At 36.2% G+C, this 21476-nt stretch overlaps 1 protein-coding gene across 1 annotated transcript in view; it reads left to right on the top strand.

The window, feature by feature from the left end:
- The window catches only part of ROBO1 (roundabout guidance receptor 1), a 1262210-nt gene that overhangs the window by 1195076 nt on the left and 45658 nt on the right, over nt 1-21476 (top strand). The window contains exons 18-23 of the mRNA XM_055567829.1: nt 208-329; nt 3672-3843; nt 7901-8098; nt 12162-12188; nt 13645-13687; nt 21022-21176. Of these exons, the coding sequence (XP_055423804.1) occupies nt 208-329; nt 3672-3843; nt 7901-8098; nt 12162-12188; nt 13645-13687; nt 21022-21176 (717 nt within the window). The remainder of the gene's footprint in view (nt 1-207; nt 330-3671; nt 3844-7900; nt 8099-12161; nt 12189-13644; nt 13688-21021; nt 21177-21476) is intronic.

Raw genomic sequence — 21476 nt, 5'->3', positions numbered from 1 at the left:
TCTATATAACTTTGGTTATAGAAAATTCACAGTAACAATAGGTTAGCAGTATTTGAGACTAATCAGACTTGGATGAGACACATCTTTAAAACATATATATATATATAGACATAAACTTTGTATGTTTTGTTTAATGGTTTAAATGCCTGCTTTCAATGTTTTCTAATATGCTTATTTATAAACCTGCTCTTTAAAACAATTTAATAGCACCCAGTGCCCCACCTCAAAGTGTAACTGTATCAAAGAATGATGGAAATGGAACTGCAATTCTTGTTAGTTGGCAGCCACCTCCTGAAGATACTCAAAATGGAATGGTCCAAGAGTATAAGGTAAATACATCTATAGTAAAAAAGCAAGCTTGGTTATATTGTTCATGGATATCTGGCGCCATCTGCTGGTGTGCACAGCAACATAAATTATTTTTTAAATAATTGTCTGTTTAGTCAATAATTGTGAAATACTTTTTTCTTAAGCCATTTGAAAAAAATATAATTTAAAAGCGAGTATTTACCTGTTCACAGTATATATAGGTGCTCACACAAACAACACATGTAAAGGCTAATCAAAATTTCTTTTTTTCCCGCCAAATTCAGCTTAAATGCATTTGCAGAATTAGTTTGCCCCATGGAATTGTATCAGATATGGTTTCTTTCGTTCTTTCAACACATTTGGAATTTTGTAACATTGGAGTTAAGTTGGAAAAATTATTTTAGTGTGCCTGAAAATTTTTTAATAAAAATGTTTTCATCTTTCAGCATCTCTAAACAAAATTTTATGTGAGGAAATTCAATTTTAAATTTCTATATATGTTTGAATGAAATTTTTTAAACATACGATATATTGAAAGTAATTTAATTCACTGATTCTAAATAATTACTTTTACCTGTGAAGTAAATCATCTCTAATCATTGAATTTAGAAAGGTTTACCTAGATTAATTTCAAGCAAATATATTAAGCATAGCAGGGTAGAATAAAATTAAGTTAGGGACATGAGATTTATCCTATTAATGAATAAGCATTATAGCACAGTCTTAATGAGCTATGGTAAATGAGTAAATGGTAGATTGAATTATGGAAATCACACAAGAGAGTAAATTGCTCTTGTATTTTTTCAATATGTATGTAAACAGATCACATACTAGAAGACTTTTTAACTGCAAGACGTATATTTCTATAGACAGTGCCTTATATGTCCATGATACCTCAGTATTTTTCTAGTTACCAGTTAAATTATATTTACTGAATTGTCTCATAAATGTGAAAACTTACCTGTTTCTATTGATATGAAGTTGATGGTAAGAAAGTAAATACACGTTTACCTTCTACAGGTAATTGCATGCTAACATCAGAATTACTTATGGAATCATTTTCCAAATATAGGTGCATGGCCACCATTCTGAAAGATTCTGAGTCAGCATCTGTAATGAGGCCCTTGTTTATATACTTTGGTAGATCTTTCCAGGTGATGTTGATATGCATTTTGGGTAAGGCCCAAATAAAGACCATAAATATACTTTTGAGTACCAAAATAATTTGTACATGACCAAATATACTGAGCTTAATTTTAGGTATAACATTTTATTTTAAAATGACTTTTAAAAACAAACTAAAAGCCTCTTTATGAATTTGTGTATAATTTAAAGGGGTGACATTTTTTTTAAGTATTTAAAATACTGTTATAAATGCACTGTGTGTATTTTAGGGTGTTTGAAATTAGATTTTCTACTGTAATTGAGTCAGTAATAGGTAAGAATCTCTACACTTTGAACTTTCTCATGAGTTTCAAGATTATTTCAATACTGGGATGCTATGGTTCAGTCTGGAAAAATAAACTGTTATAGAGATTTTTAAGCATATAGAATAAGGCAATATCTCAGCTCTCAAGCAAAATTGTGTTAATGTAGGCATTTTCCCCTAAGAGTCAAAACTCATTTCTCTCCTAAAGAAATGAGAAAGGGTGGATTTCACTTAACTTCATGGTCAATTTAAAATAATAAAATGCCTTTCACAACCTGATTGACTGGTACAAAATCAGTTTGTGGCTTTGGTTCAGCTGTGTAATGTAATTGGGGGGAAAAAATCACAAAGGACTCTTTATTTCCAAATGATCAGACCCTGGTATAGAGTCTGACCATTTGTTGGTATTATGCATTGAAACTATATTAAAATAATATTAACTTTCAAAGCAAAAAAGATTTTTGCCCATGTGAAAGAGGACACTGACATTCTCAGATTCATTTTAAATCCCATTTCCTATTACAGTTTAAACAATAGGCTACTTGAAAATAATCCCGCGTCTTGCTGGAGGACATCATAAAGAACACATAGCATGTTTTACTACTGCATGGATCATTTTCTTATAGAAATTGAGTCCAGATACTGTCATGCATCATATCCAAGATCTACAACATGGCAAAAGAGCACTCTAATAATCCAGTAATCCTTTAGAGAAATTTAAGTTAAGGACTGTAGCGTAGCTCGGAAATCTTGATTTCCTAAAACTAATTTCCTACCCCAAATATCATCAAAGTTAATGAGAGATACAATAATTTTCTTATTAGAATATTTTCCTTTCAAATCAAATATGTATTGTTATTAGGATCTTGTATGTTATCAAAAACTAATTAATATTACCATAAATACAAGATCAGAGTACTATTTTTCTTTCATGGATAATAGTTCAGCATACCATAGATGGAATAAATCTTAGGATGATCCTTATTCTTTATGTCCAGTTTTATTTATTTTTTAGGTCTTGGTGGTCTGGAACACATATTTCAGGAAAAGACTTGTGTAATAGGTCCTGGCTCCCATCTGTTTATTTAATAGGATCTTTTTATATTGTATTGGGGTGTAGACAGTTAACAATGAAACAAAAGTTTCAGGTGAACAGCCAAGGGATACACGTGTATCCATGTACACATGTATCCATTCTCCTCCAAACCCCCCTGCCATCCAAGCTGCCGCATAACATTGAGCAGAGTTCCATGTGCTAAACATGTCCTTGTTTTTTTTAAAAAACCATGTTTATGCCAAGAGAGTTTAGATTGTTCAGAAACTCTCTTTTTAAATCAACTGCTTCTTGGTTTTGACATAAAAAGTGATGGCGCTGTGACAGCGTCAGGTAATTTTATCCCAGAGAACTGTTGAAATAAAGTATTAGACACACAGCTTCCTACTCATTTTTGTTTTGTGATCTGGTATTATGCCTGGTCCATAGTAGAAATGCAAATACTGAATGATGATAGGTAAGTTACTGTTCTTTATCTGGATGTATACAGGTTTTTGCAAGTTCCTTTTATCTTTTTCTGGCATATAATACCTAGGTGTTTTGTTGTTGTTGTTGTTGTTTTTGTTTTTAAAAGCAAATCCTGTTGATAAGAACCAGGGTCTTTCTAGAATCGCCTGATATAATCCTCTGTAGAAACATTTGTAGAATCACTTGATATAATTCTTTAAGAGTATATAAGAAAGTTCAAAGAGGTTTTTAACGTACTACTAACATGAGGTTTGACAGGAAGCATTTTCTCAGAACTAGATCAAGGGGAAAATGACTTTTGAAACTTCCTATAGTAGGTTCATGATAGATCTGAACTCTTTCTAGGTCTCAAACCACAATACTATGTTGATCTTTATATTAACTTACATAACTGTTGTGCTCTTCTTCCAGGTCTGGTGTCTGGGCAATGAAACGCGATACCATATAAACAAGACAGTAGATGGGTCCACCTTTTCTGTGGTTATTCCCTCACTGGTTCCTGGGATCCGATATAGTGTAGAGGTGGCAGCCAGCACGGGGGCCGGGTCGGGGGTGAAGAGTGAGCCACAATTCATCCAGTTAGGTGAGTGCCAGTGGCGATCTGGTTGGAAAGACTTAGCAGTGTACCCATTGTCCTCCTTTTCTTTTTGTACGTAGTGGAGGCAACCAATGCAAGTTGCACAGACTATGGAATGTGGCAGTAGAATTTCAAAAATAATATTTTTAGCTTTGTTTTATCTGTCTACAATATCACAACTAAATTTAAACTTAGCCAAACAAACATCTTAAATGGTATTTTGATCAAAAGGCTGTAAATGTTCAGTGTCATCCTTTTTCTGTCCTATTGAATTTTTTCCCATCTGTTCAACAAATACTGTTAACTGAGCACCAATGAGATCTCCTCGACTTTTCTGCTGTCTCCATGGTATAGAATCTGTCTGCGATGCAGGAGACCCAGGTTCAGTCCCTGGGTGGGGAAGATCCCCTGGAGAAGAAAATGGCAACCCACTCCAGTATTCTTGACTGGAGAATCCCTTGCACAGAGCAGCCTGACAGTCCATGGGTTGCAAAAGAGTAGGACAGGATTTAGTAACTAAACAACAACAAAGGATACCTCAGGGAACAGGAAAGATGTGGTTTGGGTAAAAAAATAAATATTTCTATGCAAAACTTAAATGTATTTGAAGTTTAGAGCAATATGCAATTTATATTTACCATTTTTGTCTATTTAAAATTATATTGCATGTGATAACAAAAGATAGACTGAGATGTTAAAGAGCATTGAAATATGGTATATACTAGTTACTTAGAAAGTTAAAAATACAATGTGCTTCAAAACTAGTTTGAGGAATAAAAAACTGGCAGAACACTTAGTTGCCATACTTCATTATGGAGACATACACATAAAATTCAAATTATCAAATGGTTACCAGTCAAATCTAAAAGAAACAACAACGAAAAACAGCAACAAAATTGTGAATGGAAGCGGGAGAGAAAAGCTGTTAAGAGATGGTAGTGAAATTTCATGATACTGAGAAGCATATAGTCAACTTTGTTCCTTCCAAGTCAGAAGTTAAGCATTAGTAGTATTTTATGCCAGTTGCTAAATTATGAAAAAGAAACAGATACATAAATCTTCGTATATCACAAATAAGTACATTGTTTCATGTTGGTAATATTGATGACATCTTAGAAATTATCTCAGAACAAAATTAAGAAACATTCTACTTTTAATAAACTTTGCTGCCATACATAAGGAACTTTACATTCAATTTGGAAACTGTTGTTGATGTTCCACTGTCAAGATAATACTAGCTGCTGTACCAGATACACTTGCAGAATTTCTGTGCAGTAGTAACACAGAGTCCACTTGAAGTCCAGTGATTGTAGACGTGGAGAGTCTCTGGCTGATGTGGCTTCCAGGGTTGACCCTGGGCCAGCAGAAAGGAAGAAAAGAAACACACAGTGTGGAGCAAGGTTTAAATGGTACCATGTCTGGAAATTGTGCATGCCGCTGCTGCACAGAGCTCAGTTTTGTGATTCCGAGCAGATGAATGGAAACACTGCATAATCAAGTCACTGGCTAGGGAGTTACCCCCTGACAGCTGTATGCTATGAGAGAACCATTCAAGCTTTAGTGGAGAGCTTGTCGCCTCTGCTGCAGACATGGGCCAAAATTTAATTCTGAGAATATCTTTTGCCTTTAACACTTTTTTTTTTTTCAACAGATTATAATATGCATAACTTTTAAGCAAAAAAAAAAAGTAGCTTCATGGTTTTATTTCTGGTTCATTTATTCCAAATTTTTAAGCAGTATAGAAAATATTTTTTTTTAATTGCTTGATCTATTGCAGTGTTACCTAAGGTATGGGAGAAAACAGTCTAAACATAGGTATTTTTACTTAAATAGTGCCTAGTTTTGTGAAAAGTTAATATTAACTTACTAAAACTAAAATTAAAAGTACATGGCAATGACCCTGTACAATGTCATGTCATTTGCCTACTTTTTAAATTATATATGACTTCTAGTTCTGGGTTTTCAAAATTGAATTGGAAAAAAGGACCATGTGTAACTTTATTTATTTAAGATTTAAATCATAGGATTTAAGGATCAAATTGGTTTTCTTGAAATTATAAATATGTTCCAGTTTTCCATATCTTAATAAAGCCTCAGCTGCAGTGAGACAAAGACTGAGATATAGAAGGGCCATTTTAATTCATTAGTCACACCACACTTTATTCTGTTAAGCCCATCTGGTCGCCTGCATGGAACCCCTCTTAGCTGTCTTCATAAAATCTGAAGCCACCCAACTTAACTTTGCGCAAATAGCCATGAAATCTATAAACCTAGCAGATACAAAGGGTGTATTAGAAATAAAAAGAATAGATCAGCTTGGTGAACGTTCAGAGGATGAAGTGCTCTTAGGATAACCATAGATAAAAGAGTCTGGAACATGAAATGAAACTTTCAGTCAAGAAACATTTGAAGGCAGGTGACAGCAACTGCTTGTGAAAATAGATTTTTCAGCCTTGACCCTCCATAGAATGAAATCTGGAATTCCGTTTAAGAAAAAGGTAAATAAAAAACACACCCATATACAGTACAGTAGCAATTTAGCCCTATATAGAAAAGGCTATTTTCCTACGGTTGTTTCCTCAGCCTTGGAATTTTATTTTTAGCCTTTTTATTTTACCTGCCAGTGTCTTATCAGAAAGCAATATCTTTTAATAAGAAAAAAAATCTGTATTTTTTGTATTTGAGAAATATTATTCATAAATAATGAGTTATTCCAATTATTTTTCTGGAAAAAAAAAGAGTTTTGGACTGGAAAAAATGTTTCTACTTTAAAGCGGGTGGTTTTAGCAGAACAATTTTAGAGTCAAATGATTTAACAATTGTAAGAAAGCACCAATTCTCATGAAATAGGCAAACGCCTTCCCATTTGACCAGATGTTGTAGGGGAAGAACATTAAGAGTACAGATACAGATAGTAAGTAATTCTTACAGATAGTAAGAATTCTGCCACTGGGCATCCTCAGTGTTGGCATCACTTAGTGCCCACAAAGTAGGTTATTCCTTGATGATAGAGGAACAGCTTCCAGACTTCTATAGACTTTGCACTCTGCTTTGTGTGCTGTGATAAAATGGTGGGTTTGAGCAATGAGTCTCTTAGTAGGTTGAAACATAAATGTGAACTAAGTAAATTTTAATAGCCATAATTCCATCAATCTTAAATTCTTGAATCAAAATAGCTAAGAGAAAATAGGAGCCTTTTCAACTATTCATAACACTTGATAATCTTGTCCATATTTAATGTTCTTATAGCTGTCTCTGGCCATGGTTATTATTTTAAAAGAAAGTTTTCTTTAAGAGTTCCACAGCGGTTCAGTGGTTAGGACTCTGCAGTATCACTGCCGAGGGCCCGGGGCTAAGCCCTGGCTGGGGAACTAAGATCCCACAGTCACATGGTGTGGCCAGAAACATAAAAATAAAAATTCCTTTTTTTTTTAAAAAAAAGACTTTTTCATAGTTCCTTCATTGATAACATAATCTCAGTTTTTCATTGGTTTTTAATGATCCTGAATTTTATAGACCCTTCTGAACATAGTTCCAAATAATGTGTTTCTGAGGTAGTTAAGAGTCTTAGACTATTCAAGAGTGGGGGAGAGGGGATGCACAACACACACACACACACACTGTCCATGGGGCAGCAAAAGAGTCAGATATAACTTAGCAACTAAACAACAACAATTCAGTACTCCTTATTTGTATTCTTGGGGTAAAGTATTTCACTTTTTAGAAGTGTAATTTGTATTTTATCTCAGTTTGCACTGAAAATCCCATCGATGAACTGCAGTTTTCTGGAGCAAAATATAGGAATTGCGGGCTATTACCTTTGTTTTAAAATATATTCCATAAAATTATTGTGTTTGTTTTGAATTCAAATAAATAAAGTGAATATAATCTTGCCCCAAATGTCATGAACTCTTTTAACTGACAATGGTGCATGTTGCAATGAAAAGCAGAAATTATTGTCCAAAAATTAATAACATAATGATGACCACTTTATGTATATAAGCACGTGCTTATTGTCTCACTGAGTTTTAAACCCGAATGAACCCAAAGATGGCCTTTTCAGATTCTCATGGAAACCCCGTGTCACCTGAGGACCAAGTCAGCCTTGCTCAGCAGATCTCAGACGTAGTGAAGCAGCCGGCATTCATCGCAGGAATCGGGGCTGCCTGTTGGATCATCCTTATGGTTTTTAGCATCTGGCTGTATCGACACCGAAAGAAGAGAAATGGGCTGGCTAGTACTTACGCGGGTATCAGAAAAGGTATTACCTTTCCTAAATTTTTCATGTTTTACATAACTCTTGATTTCAATATATGACTCTAAGTTATTCTTGATTTTATATATATGTATCCTATATTAATTATTTTAACATATAAAAATTTACAAAACTGCTTTTATGTTATTGCAATATCTAGGTATAAACTCCACTTGGATATCAGTACTGAAATAGAACTTATCTGTTTCAGGCTCAATTTCTTTAAAATATATTCCACCAGGGTAGGTCTACACTTGGTAGTGATACCATTCCCTTGTTCTCTTAGGGAATTACTTTATTGCTTTATATCCTGGAGGAAAATTTTTAATCTCCATGTCTCAGGAATTATAAATCCAAGCTTTGGACTGTCATACAACTTTAAAGGGAGCGTCATTCCCCTTTGTGAAGCGAAAGAAATTGTTTATAAATAAGTGTATTTCTGATTATTTATAAAATAATTGTTTCTTAGTGAATATGGAATGCTTGAGTGAATAATGTGCTTCAGTTTGCAGAGAGAGAACACTTAGTACTTTTTTATTGTTATGTTTAAAGTTGCAGAGCTGACCATGTATATACTGTTGATGAACAATGATGATTTTGTTAAAAATGTATCTGCAATTTAGAAGAGAAAGTTTATTGGGCTAAAATTATTTACAATTCTATGGATGAGCCAAATAAGCTGAGGAATTTGCAGACACTTTTGCCACATATTCTCAAAGTCTGCAGATAGGTGGTTCATATTTTTCATTTCCTAATGAGTTTGTTATCACTCTCAGATAATCCTTTTCCCCTTCACTCCTCAAATATCTTCATCAACTCTGGGCTGTCAACAGAGTGATTGTAAGTTTTCAGCCCGCAGACCCACTTTATGTCTTTAGTCCAACTAAATTATCAACAGTGCTCCTTTGGGTCTCAAAATTGTCTTGGTTTTTGGATGACAGGGTATACATCCACCCTAGTTATAGGGTCTATAAGTCTAAGACAACACTTTTGCTGCAAAGCAGATTTAAAGAGGATGACTAGTAAACACCCACTCCCACCATCACCCTCTTTAAAAAAAAAAAATTGTCTACATGTTTCCTGAGTGAACATTTCCCACATGGCTTGGCCATGCCATTTCTCTGAGCATTGATATGGCAAAGTCAGAATTTGTTATTGCTAGTTAGACCTTTTCTCAATGAAAAGTCCTACTGACTATCCCTCTGAGCTTGTGAAACAGTCTGAGACAACAGTCTAAAACATTTGTGCTCTCGGTCACAAGGGGTCTTGGCAAGAAAGAGTCAACACAAATTCATCACCCACACTGTGGAAATTGATGAATGTGCCTCTGACCCATGGCTCCACAGCAATCTCCTTATGTACATACATTTGCCTTAGCATTATCATCCTTAAATATGTTTTTTTCAGATATGTGTCCTATGTCAATAGTAAAGCAAAAATGTCAGTATCCCTGCCTGTGAAATGGCAAATGGGGGCTGAGGGGTTACTGCGAAGAGACTAGGTGCTCATCACACATTCAAAGAACAGTGTCAGGGCCACGCATTACCATATAAAACCTTTGCCCAAAAAATAAGGCAGAGAAGGGGTTTGTGGGTGTCTGTGTGTTGTGGAGCAGGGCACAGGCGGGCACTGTTGGGAGTTGTGTTCTGAAATCCCATATGAATGAGGAAAAGTGACTAACATCTAGATGTAGAATCGTTTGAGTTTCTAGGAATTTTATTATTTTTATTGCCATGAGTATGATAGTTGTGCAGTTGTAACAATGGAATGCTCTCTCTAGTCTTGAAACCTAAATATGTGACATGAAACCTTCTTCCCTTCTGAAATGTTTCTTTTCTCTTACTAATGCACTGTAAGCATGCTTGGAAATGCCTATGTGCTCTTTCTGCAAAACCTATTACACTAATATTGTCCTTTTAACTAGCTCGTGTTAAGCAGAAATCATAGAACATAATCACAAATGTAATTGGTGAGCATTTGATTCTGCTTTCGTCACTTTGCCTTTTTGGCACTTTTTCATATTTCTGGTTCTATGCAATTTTAAAAGGTGTATTCTGAAATCTTAAATTGACTGTGCCCGAAACAATGCTGGTCATCCTAATAACAAAGGAAGTGAAATATTTAAAAGAAATCCATGTGAAAGATCCTACTGCCCTATGAAACATCAAGCCAGAGTATGACTTTGGGTAATAGTGAGCATTTTTAACATTTTCCCCCTACATTTATCTGTAGGTATTCCCTCTGCTTGTACCCTTTGTCCACATAGTGAACCAGCCTCACTGGATAAGATGATTTATTTTATTAGTGGAAGCTTTGAGAATTAAGTTGTCCTTTGGTGAACCAGCTGTAAAAATTTCATTTAGATGGACCTCTTTTCATCTCTTCTTCCATTCCTTAAACTGAGGTTAGCAATTGGCTAGGAGTACTGACAAGGACCTTTCATTTATTTCCCTGTGTCCTTGTGATTGCAAATTAATGTTCAGGCACTCCATTCTTGCTTGAGTACCTTTACTTTCAAATGTATGTCTTTTATATTTTTTATGAGGACGAGTTACCATTGCTCTGAATTTTTGATTGTAGCTAAATTACATTGACTTTCTGAAAGGACCTGACTGAAAGAAAACACAATAGAATTCTTAAGACAGAGACTGCTATGCAGCGAAAGAAGACGGTCTATAAACCGGATCCCCAGCATTGAGAGTTTTGTCTTTTTTTCTTCCTAGTATGCTCAGAGATAAAATGGTTTGGTAAGACGTGACGGTTGTAAAAGATGCTATGGCATTCAAGTCTGCAGCCCCAGTGCTCTAATCCTAAAGTAAATTTCTTGTAGACGTTCAAATATGAAGTAGAAAATACATTTTTGGCAGCTTTTTGATCCATGCTAAGTAATCAGTATTTTAGTTTGTGTGTATTAAGGATTTCTTAAAAGCAAATTTTAGTCTTCAAGGAGTAATGTAGATTCTCTTGCTTTTTTTTACCAGGGCAGTGTTTACTTTAAATTAATGTGAAGAGCTTGGGGGAAAAAAAAAAGTCAGCCTCCTCCCTTTATGAAATGTCATGGAAATAACTCTGGTGTTATCCAACAGCCAAGAATGGGAGAAGATAGGACAAGTGGGGGAGGCAAGAATCCCACTTTTGAGGTCTGCAGTTCATTTTAGATTAAGATTTATAACTGCAGAGAGTGAAGATTTTCAGAGGAGCATTATTGTTCTATTGTTTAGCTTTTGGTGTGCTATTTTTTTTTTAAATGCTCAGCCTACTTCTAGAAAGCTTCTAGGTATAAACTATAAGAGCAGAATTAAAGTTAAAGCCCCCTATATATTCTGTCCATTCACAAATTTCTATGATGATAAAAATGTAGCAATACACTCTTTATATTAAGGCATCAGGCATTTCTTGTCAGCGAAACAGTTCAGTTTTATGGTTTTCTTTGTTCCAGTTCTTTCTTTGCTTGCTTGCTTCCTTCCTTCCCTTTTCTTTCTTCCTTTCTATCTTCTTCCCTCCCTCCTTTTCTTCAGGTATATTTCCTTTCTTCTTCTTTCGGTCTTCTTTCTACCTTTCTTTCTGTCTTTATGGCATTTGCTCTCTCCTTCCCTCTGTCTGTATCACTGTCTCTCTCTAGGTGATGAATGCTCAAGTGCGCCTATTATATTAGTTAGTCCACTTTAATAAGCATTTACTTTCAGATTTCTAGATAAGGTTAGGCAAGACCCTGATAATACCTGTTTAAGCACCCATTATCCAGTGTTTGGAAATGATTAATAGTAGAGGATTCCTGTTTGTACTAAAGCCATGAGCTAAGTCTCTATTACTAAAAGCAGGGGTCATCCGCAGGCTAACCCAGCACAGTCCCCACCCCCCTCCTGTCCTAGAATGTCAGACGCTTCGAAATGGTACCTGCAGAGACCCTCAGATTTGGTTTTATCCACATATCAGAGTGTCAGAACGACTGGCTTGGTTATTTACATTTGTTTTATGTTCAGCTGTCTGCTTGATTTATACTAATGTGATGTGTTCCCTTTCTCTCTTCAGCTTAATAACTGGTTTATATTTTGTTTTGATTTTTCAGTCCCGTCTTTTACCTTCACACCAACAGGTATATATTTGCGCTTACCCTCCTCCTTTCCTTTGTTAGTTCGGCATGTGTCGTACTATTGTGTTGCTGTTTTTATTTCATTTTCTGCAGTAAGCTGGGGGGAAAGGACTTACAATGGAAACAGTACTTCATTTACTCCTACCAGGCATGCACTTGAAGTAGAAATGGTTGGTGTTGCTTGTCATCCCTTCAGTGCAGTTGTTTATCCATGATTCGGCAATGCATCCGAGCCTTGTTTGCATGTGTTTCATTAGATAGGCACACTGTTTCTAGCCTCAGCATGATTTAACATGCTAATGATCAATTGATGATTTTAGACTTGGCAGTGCATTTTTTCCCCCTTAACTTAAGCTTTCTGGATTTCCAACAAAATTTTCTCTCCCAAGCAATTCTCTATCCATAGAATCAACATTCTTAAAGGTAACCAAAATATACAGCACAAAATAAAATAAAATTAAAACCCAAAAAAAAAAAAAAAAAGCACATTTGAAAGATAAAACTTTTCATTTTCCCTAAGTCCAAGTCCTAATATTCTGTTCTATTCTGTTTCTTTCAAAGAGGGTCCTCTTCTTTCACATCACCTTTAGTAAAAAGGTGCCTGTGGTCCTGCCTTCTCGATTTTAATCCGGTTATTATAATCACTGGATGCAGTTATCTCTCCTTAACAGACTCCCAGTTTGGAGTTCTTCTAAGTAGCAGAATTTGGCAGCTTTTAGAAACATATTTGTTCTTAGAAAATGTGTCTGTATTTACAGAAAAGCTAATATCCTTAACCCCTTGACAACTATGTGCAAATCTTTTTTTGTCATGGCTAAACTTTATACCCATGACTTATTAAGCTGAGAATGCTTTCAGGGGCATTAAAATATATTTTCACTATGTATACATGTCTGATGAAAATGTAATGAGAAGTATTTTCTCAAATCACAATAAAAATGATTTGCATTAATTAATAGTCACAACTTGGCATACATCTTTGTGTGTGTGGAAAGAAAGGTTTATTTTCATGTTTATGTCCATCTTACTGGTACTCATATTTCTGGGGCAATGGTCTGGTAGGTTTTTATTTTCCAAAATGTAAGATTCCACTTATATAAAATCATGAAATTACATGATCTAATAATAAATTCAAGATAGAAATCTGAGAATGTGAATGTACAAATGTGTAATAGTTATTATATTTAATAAGAGTATACTGAAGTTTGTTTCTCCTTAGTTTTGAAACTTGTTAACACATTAAGAAAATAAGAATAACATTTAATTCTATACCATCTTTAAAAAAATACTAGTTGAATCGGAAATCTATTTCCTGTGATGAATGTTTGCAATGCTTCTAAGTAGAAAGGGAGAAAGTATTCCATTCTAGAAAGATGCTCTTGAATGTCAGCTTTTGATATATAAATGCAAACATGTCTATTAATTGTTCCTTTTTTTTTTTTTTTTTGTAACATTTCAGTAACTTATCAGAGAGGAGGCGAAGCTGTGAGCAGTGGAGGGAGGTAATTATCTTGCTGGTTTTTAGATTCTAAGGGAACTTCCAGATATTTCTTCTTGTCTTCCTCGATGACATCACTTTCTCTGCTTAAAAGGTTTAACTTAAAGGTGAAATGTGTTTAAATCTTTTAGAACTACTCCAAGAACTACTCCATGCTGCTCTGCTTTAGAACCAAGCCTGTTAACACACAACTGGAGCTGGTGCATCTTGGGCAATGAACACCAGAGGGAGCACTTGAACCAGGAAAGACAGACTTGCTGATTTAGCAAATCATTAAAAGGGGTTAAAGTAATTAAGTGATGGCATTTATGAAGATTAAGAAATATAGCTAGTTAACAGATACTATCAAAGAAAAAGTGTTCATTTGGAAACCTGCTGAACACAGCACTGCCTCATAAGCTGTCGGTTATATCTGTTTGTTTGCTCTTGTGATAAATTCAACGTAGTTCAGTCTCCACTCACGGGGAAATATGTTGAAATAATAGGAGAATCTAGGTAGCTTGTTAACACGGAGATTTCTTTTTCCCCTCTAATTAAAATGAACCTCAATCCTACATTTATGATTTTTTGGTAATTATTATTCAGTGAACTTTAATATATTCACAGAGAAATCACAAATTGATATGACAGTCGCCTGAAAGGGGCTGAAAGAAGCTATAAGTTACATGAGCCAAACATCAGAATTTTCTAAGATAATTCTTTCTTTTCAAAAACAGCAACTTCTAGCTTAGGAGGTAAGAAAAAAATTTTTTCTTCGACTAAAACCATTTTGTAATTCAAATTCAGTTAACTTATTGAGTGCCCTGCTTTGTATAGTTAGATAATGTAGTTGCTCCTGGGAAAGATAAAAACAAAACATTATTCCTGAATCTGAGGAACATACTGTCTGATGATAAAATTACTGAATTTAGTGTATGACAAAATGTGATAAAAGAAAGAAGAATGAGAAACAAAACTGCTAACCATCTTTAGTAAAACACTGTACAAGTCTGACAGTCAGCACTAATCCTTTCTTTTCTGGGTATTGCTGATGGTTTCCTGTTTTCATACCTGTGAAACAAAGCCAGCCACTGAAAGACCACAGCAAGGGAGGTCTTCACAGGAATAAATCCACTTGATTCAACCAGGGAATTAAACCAAGGAATTAAACCAGGGCATGTTTTTGCAACCAGGGAAATCCTCTCTAAATCATAGCCCAGACATTCATGAAACAACCTTTGGCATAAGAGCATTCTCTCATGGATAAATCTGGAATGCCTGATGGTACCACCACCTCTCTGCATGTATATATTCATGGCTATAGACATCAGCTTTCTCATGAATCAGAGCATAGGAAAATGCTTATTGAGCATCTTCTGTGTGTTCTGCACCAGCCTCTGTGCATGGGCATGTGCACAGATATGTTGTGTCTCTCACACACATACACACACATACACATGTATAAAATATAAATATGGTTCCTGCTCTAAGGAACCTAGGTAGACCAAAGTATCAAGAAGGACATGGTGGCCAGGGATCTCTCATTACCAAATGATGGTTTCTTCAGCCAGACTGAAAAATTACAAAGTTCCATTTGGAAAGCGTCATCATATAGAATTAACCTTTTGAATGTAAAAATAGTATAGCAGGGAAATGGATTTATTTTAAATACCAAATAGAAATAATCTTTTTACCAAGTGACAAAAGATGCTAAAATGTTATAGAGGCAACAATTGAATAAAGATATTAGAGTCAGGGCTCAATATGGCAGTTATATACACACTTTTAAATGTATTTATTCATGAACTCTATTTATTGAATACCTACAATGTGACAGGCACTGTTCTGGTTGCCGAGACTGCTTCAGTGAGCAAAGTCAACACAAGTTCCTGTCCTTCTGAACCTTACATTTAGTGGGGGAGATAGAAGATTGATAATAAACATTTTTTTTAAAGTCAGCTCTATAGTAGAAGCAGTTGGTGAATGCTCTGGAAAAATAGAACAGGATAAGAGATCAGGAATGCCATGAGGAAGAGGTCTCACTAGCTATTTGGGAATGTGTGTGTGTGTTTGTGTGTCCCATGATCCAGTATAGTAAGGCAATGAACAGTGAGTTGGACCCCTGTACTCACTTCTCTAATGCTGTCCCTAAACACTGGATTCCCTCACCTCTCAGGTTCTGTGAGCCCTCTGTGGACCTCCCACCACATCTGGTTTATGACACCTAAGTCGCAATGTCATCCTCCTCACTCCTGCCTCTGTTACTGTATTTCCTTAACCCTACCTTCTTCTCCTTTCACTATCACTGTATAGTTTCAGGTTCAGTCTTCTGAACCTGATCTATTACAAACGTTCCCAGCAATCTTGCCTTCATCTGCCTTCATTAGCACTGTTTCCTGTTAATTCCCTTTGCCCAGTGGAGCCGGAATGCAGTTTTGAAATACGTATTGATCATGGTTCTGAGCCTCTGAAGATCCCATTTTTCAATAGAACCCACCATATTTAAAATAGCAAGTCCAAACTGGGCAATGCACATGAAGCCCACAACCTCCAGGGACTTGAAGCCCCCCCTTTATACTTCTTTGTGCCACATGCTATAAGTCATTCTGTCAACTCATCTGACAGTCACCAATATTGCATTCTCTATATGTCCTTATTACATTAGCCTGGAATATGTCCCTCCTCCCCTTGTCAGTTTGCTGAGGTTCGCCTGCTGTGTCCTCCATGAACTCTTTGTTCTATATAAATACCACAAGTAAGCACCTAATGTGTGTGCGTGTGTGCGTGTGTGTGTGTATGTCGCTCAGTCGTGTCCAACTCTTTGCGACCCCATGGGCTGTATCCCACCAGGCTTTCTCTGTCCATGGATTTTTCCAGACAAGAATACTGGAGTGGGTTGCCATTCCCTTCTCCAAGCACCTGATATGAGGTAATACAATTATCTTTTGTTTATATCAGGGGTCAGCAAATTATGGCTCTGGGTCTGAATTTGGTGTGCCACCTGTTTTTGTAAGTAAAGATTTATTAAAATACTGCCAGACTCACTTGTTTACATGTTGTCCAAGACTGCTTTCCCACTACAATAACAGAGCTGAGTAGTTGAAACAAAAAGTATATGTTTCAAAAAGCCAAAATGTTTACCCTCTGAGCCTTTATAGAAATAGTTTACTAACTCCTGGCTTTAATAATTGTTTCCCACAATAGAATGTGAGATCCTAGGGTTAGAGCCTATGTGATTTATGAATTAATAATTGAATACATGAATTTTTGTAATGAAATAAATGTAATTTATTAGATTAGATCCATAAATTCAATATATGAGATATTGATATTTAACAATATCACCAAAAAGTGCCTAAAAAAGAGAGGGATGGCTTACCAAACAAATAAATGTCAGAAGATTTCAGTTCAGTCCTTGAGGACTTGAGAGAAAATTTTGGCCCTGCACATTTTCCTCTGATAAAGGAGAAGATTGAGAAAGATGGAGAACCAGAGGGCTGTCTTGGTTCTCAAAAGTGTGAATTTAGCTATTCACAGAAAAGTGATAATGAGGATTACGGTTAAGCAAAGAAATCTCTTCTCAATGTCCTTCTCTTTGAAAAGGACAAAGGACTTGCAGTGTAATCCAGTGAGAATCATGTAAATATTAAGTGACTGTTCATTTGTTTTCCTTTTTTCAAATATCCCAATCTCCAATTCTGGGGTCATGGAGGGGCCGTGGCAAAACTAGTTAAGATCCAAACCACAGCACAGACCAGGAAAAAGCAGAGAAAGCCTGAAGAAGAGAGTAGGAAAGTCAGGCTAACCAGATCAAGAATGCCAATAGCACATTTCCTGGCCACAGAAGGTGAGAAATAAACAGAACTCGGGACTTGCTTCTCTCTAAAGGACTGACCACTTTCAGATCTATCCCTCGCTTGTTACTGAGCTTCAAAACTCTTCAGGATGTCAAAAGAAAGAGGAGACAGCCAGGCAGCCCTTGTTGGTAGCCCCCTTCACTATTTTCCTCAGCTCCTGAACCCTCTAGTATTTTATTTTGTGGTTTAGGAGTACTCTTGCCTGGAGAATCCCATAGACGGAGAAGCCTGGTAGGCCGCAGTCCATGGGGTCGCTAAGAGTCGGACACGACTGAGCGACCTCACTTTCACTTTTCACTTTCATGCATTGGAGAAGGAAATGGCAACCCAGTGTTCTTGCCTGGAGAATCCCAGGGACGGGGGAGCCTAGTGGGCCGCCATCTATCGGGTCGCACAGAGTCTGACATGACTGAAGTGACTTAGCAGCAGTTAGGAGTTCAAAGAGGTTTGTGTGTGTGTGTGTGTGTGTTTGGAGTGAGTGAGTAGAATATCTGGAGTAGGAGGAGCAGAGGAATCGAAAGTAATTGCCACGTAATTATTTAAGTTCATTTGTCCTCTTTTCTTTTGTGACACAGAACTGTCCCCGTAATATAAAATGGAAGTTAAATATGGTTTTTGCAAGCCCTAGTATCTTCCTTTCTTTAATAATACCTTTTTGAAGACAAGGAAGAAATAGGCAAAGTTCAGATGTATTGACATGAAAATATAACTAACATTATATGAATACATATGTATAATATGATTGTATTTATAGATATATAATATGGTAACATTGGAGAAGGAAATGGCAACCCACTCCAGTGTTCTTGCCTGGAGAATCCCAGGGGCAGGGGAGCCTGGTGGGCTTCCGTCCATGGGGTCGCACAGAGTCGGACACGACTGAAGCAACTTAGTAGCAGCAGTATGGTAACATTATATTATATAATGTGTTAAACACATACTAATCATTGTAACCAGCACCGTGTTTTGCTTCTGCTTCATTTCTTACTGTGGGATAGCTAACTCTGTCCCATACAGACTAGATCATCTTCAATGCATAAAGATATCTTACGAGATTTTTAGTTTTTAAGGACCCTAATATCCTTATAAAAATAACTACATATGACTTTGACTTCCTTAGAGGTCTCTGAAATATACATATGTCATTTTAAGATTCATTATGGGCCAGTAATCATGACTCAACCTTCTTCACTAAATAATTAGCATTCCAAACACAAGTCTGAACCGAATGCCAGGATGTGAATTGTAATCCCACTTCCTGTTGGAAAACTCCCATACATATGAAAAGTTCTTTCAGCCTCTGATGATATCAAAACATTTACTTTTAAAAGTGCTTTTCTGAGGGAATCATAGTAGCATAAAAATACCGTCTATTCCTTTTGAACCATGTAAGTCAGGCTGTGGAAAATTTCCACTTGACCCATACTTCAAACATACTCTAATATTTCTACAGTGTCAAATATGGAGATTTATTTTTAATAACTTCAAAAGTGATAACACAATTGGTTTAGGTTTAAGAGAAAATAAGAAAAGCTAAAGACGACTAGATGCAGACTTTCTGTAACCAACATCAATTTCAAAGGCTCCAGATATCTGTGATACAGCTTGCATTTAAATATTTTAGATTTTAACAGGTCAGCCACATCGCTCTTCAAAGCATGTTTTTATCAACAGTTTTAACAGTGAATTTGTCCAGTTTTTACAACATTATTCTGAAGACTTCAGACATTTCCTCACTCTTCCTTTGATTAGGAATGTTTGAGGGTTTTTAGAAATTTAATCACTCTTCAACATATGTGTTTATAGCTTCCTAGTTTGCAGTGTGGATTCTACAGACAACCTACCAGTATTTGAATCCCAAATCTGCCCCTCACTCACTCACTTTCTATACCCATGAACACATTTCTTAACCTCTCTCAGGCAATTCCACTTCCTAATCTATAAAATCTGGATAATAATAGTAACTACTCTGTAGATTATTAGGAGTTAATAATATATATAAAGAAGTCAGTGCCTCACACATTATAAACAAAAGGTAAGTATTCATTTTTATTACAGATATGTGTCTACATATGAATACATATATGTATACAGATACATAAATTATAAACCCATATTTTCATTTGAAGTGAATTATTCCTCAGATAATCATCATTTGCATCATAAGTTTCATTGGTTGACTCTGTATGTCAGAATAGAAAGCACGACAGCGACTCTGATGGGCTTCCCAAGTGGCACTAGTGGTAAAGAATCTGCTTGCTTGTGCAGAAGACATGAGAGATGAGGGTTCCATCCCTTGGTCGCGAAGATCCCCTGAAGGAGGCCATGGCAACCCACTCCAGTATTCTTGCCTGGAGAATCCCATGGACAGAGGAGCCTGGGCTCCAGTACACGGGGTTTCAAAGAGTCAGACATGACTGAGCGTGTGCGCGCACACACACACACACACACTCCCCACAAACACAAGTTAAACGTCAGGTTCTTCCCAGTTAAATGAGAAGCATGGTTTTTACATTTTAACAAAGAAAATGAAACCATGAAGGAACTCTTTTCCAAATCTTCAGTGCCCGTCTGTTTATTGTGGATCTGACATTATATCCTGCATCATCACCTCTTTTGCTGAATTATCAGTTGGAGTCAAGGTTGGAAGAGGCCCTCAGGACTGCCATTGCTGAGCTTCTGTCTGTGTCTCTGGCGCTGGTGGTCCAGGATTCCCATTAGTAACTGCTGATGTACTTTGCATTCCCAGTGCACAGTGAGAGAGGATTAACATCTGCTGTTCCAAAAAAAAAAAAAAAAAAAAACATTGACACTCATATTTCTTACAGTGGACATCACTGTTTTACCAGATTTAATTCAGTAGCTTTCTTTTGTTTATATAGGGATTTATGGCATTTTACATTGCCACCATGAGAAATTGTTGACAAGCTTACAGAGCTGTGGACTGAAACACTGATGAGGCTCTCCACAAAATGTCACAAAGCCCAAGACGCACTCTCTCTGAGACATGGTTTTGGAGAAAAGTATGCAAATGTGCTTACTGTGAAGGCTCCTTTATCTGAGTAAAGAGCTTGTTCCATTTTTTAATGAAATTGTGAGAAGAATCATGTTTTTTAATGGGTCAAAAATTAAGAAATGCAAACTCTCTTAACTCGAGTATTCTGTAAGCTATTAAAACACTGAAAAATTCAAGTATCCACCTTTTTAGATTCCATGTTTGGTTTTTAGTCTGTGACTGAAGAAGGAGTAAAGCGTTAGAAACTACAGGATTTTAAGTCTCTGCCTGTTTACGGTGTAATGGCTGTATCAACTGAGGTGTGTCTCAGAACATTACATTTTAGTTGCCTTGTCTATAAAATAAAAAGATTGGTAATATCTTTTGGCATAATTGACCAAATTATTTGTGAGGATAATAAGATGGAGAATGGGTTGGAATTCTGAATAGGCAATGTTATTTGCTACTTATATAACACTTGCTTTTATGCATGTCTTTTTTCTTTAGGCCAGGACTTCTCAACATCAGTGAACCTGCCACACAGCCATGGCTGGCAGACACATGGCCTAACACTGGCAACAATCACAATGACTGCTCCATCAATTGCTGCACGGCAGGCGGTGGTAACAGTGACAGCAACTTGACCACGTATAGTCGCCCAGGTTAGAGGCACAGAGATAGCTTGATACACAAGCGTGGCATCGTTAGGAGCAGGCCATGAGGAGATAACTTCCCTTTTCTTCTCCCTAAATTGGAAAGGAAATTTAATCAATATGTTCATGAAATATTAACCACTGTTTAGCAAATTAGCCTGATTCAAGTTATGTTTTCCATCCTTCTATCTCCACACCTCACCCTACAGCCAAAAATGTTTCCCAGTATGTGAAGGGAGAGTGGAGGATATAAATTCTAGAATAAATAGCAAATAAGGAAAAATGAAATAGTTATCCTCATAAAAATGT

The sequence above is a fragment of the Bubalus kerabau genome, chromosome 2 (assembly GCF_029407905.1).
Source record: "Bubalus kerabau isolate K-KA32 ecotype Philippines breed swamp buffalo chromosome 2, PCC_UOA_SB_1v2, whole genome shotgun sequence".
Taxonomy (NCBI): domain Eukaryota; kingdom Metazoa; phylum Chordata; class Mammalia; order Artiodactyla; family Bovidae; genus Bubalus; species Bubalus kerabau.
Note: the sequence above shows the minus strand (reverse complement) of the source record. Positions and strands in the feature narration are given on the sequence as shown.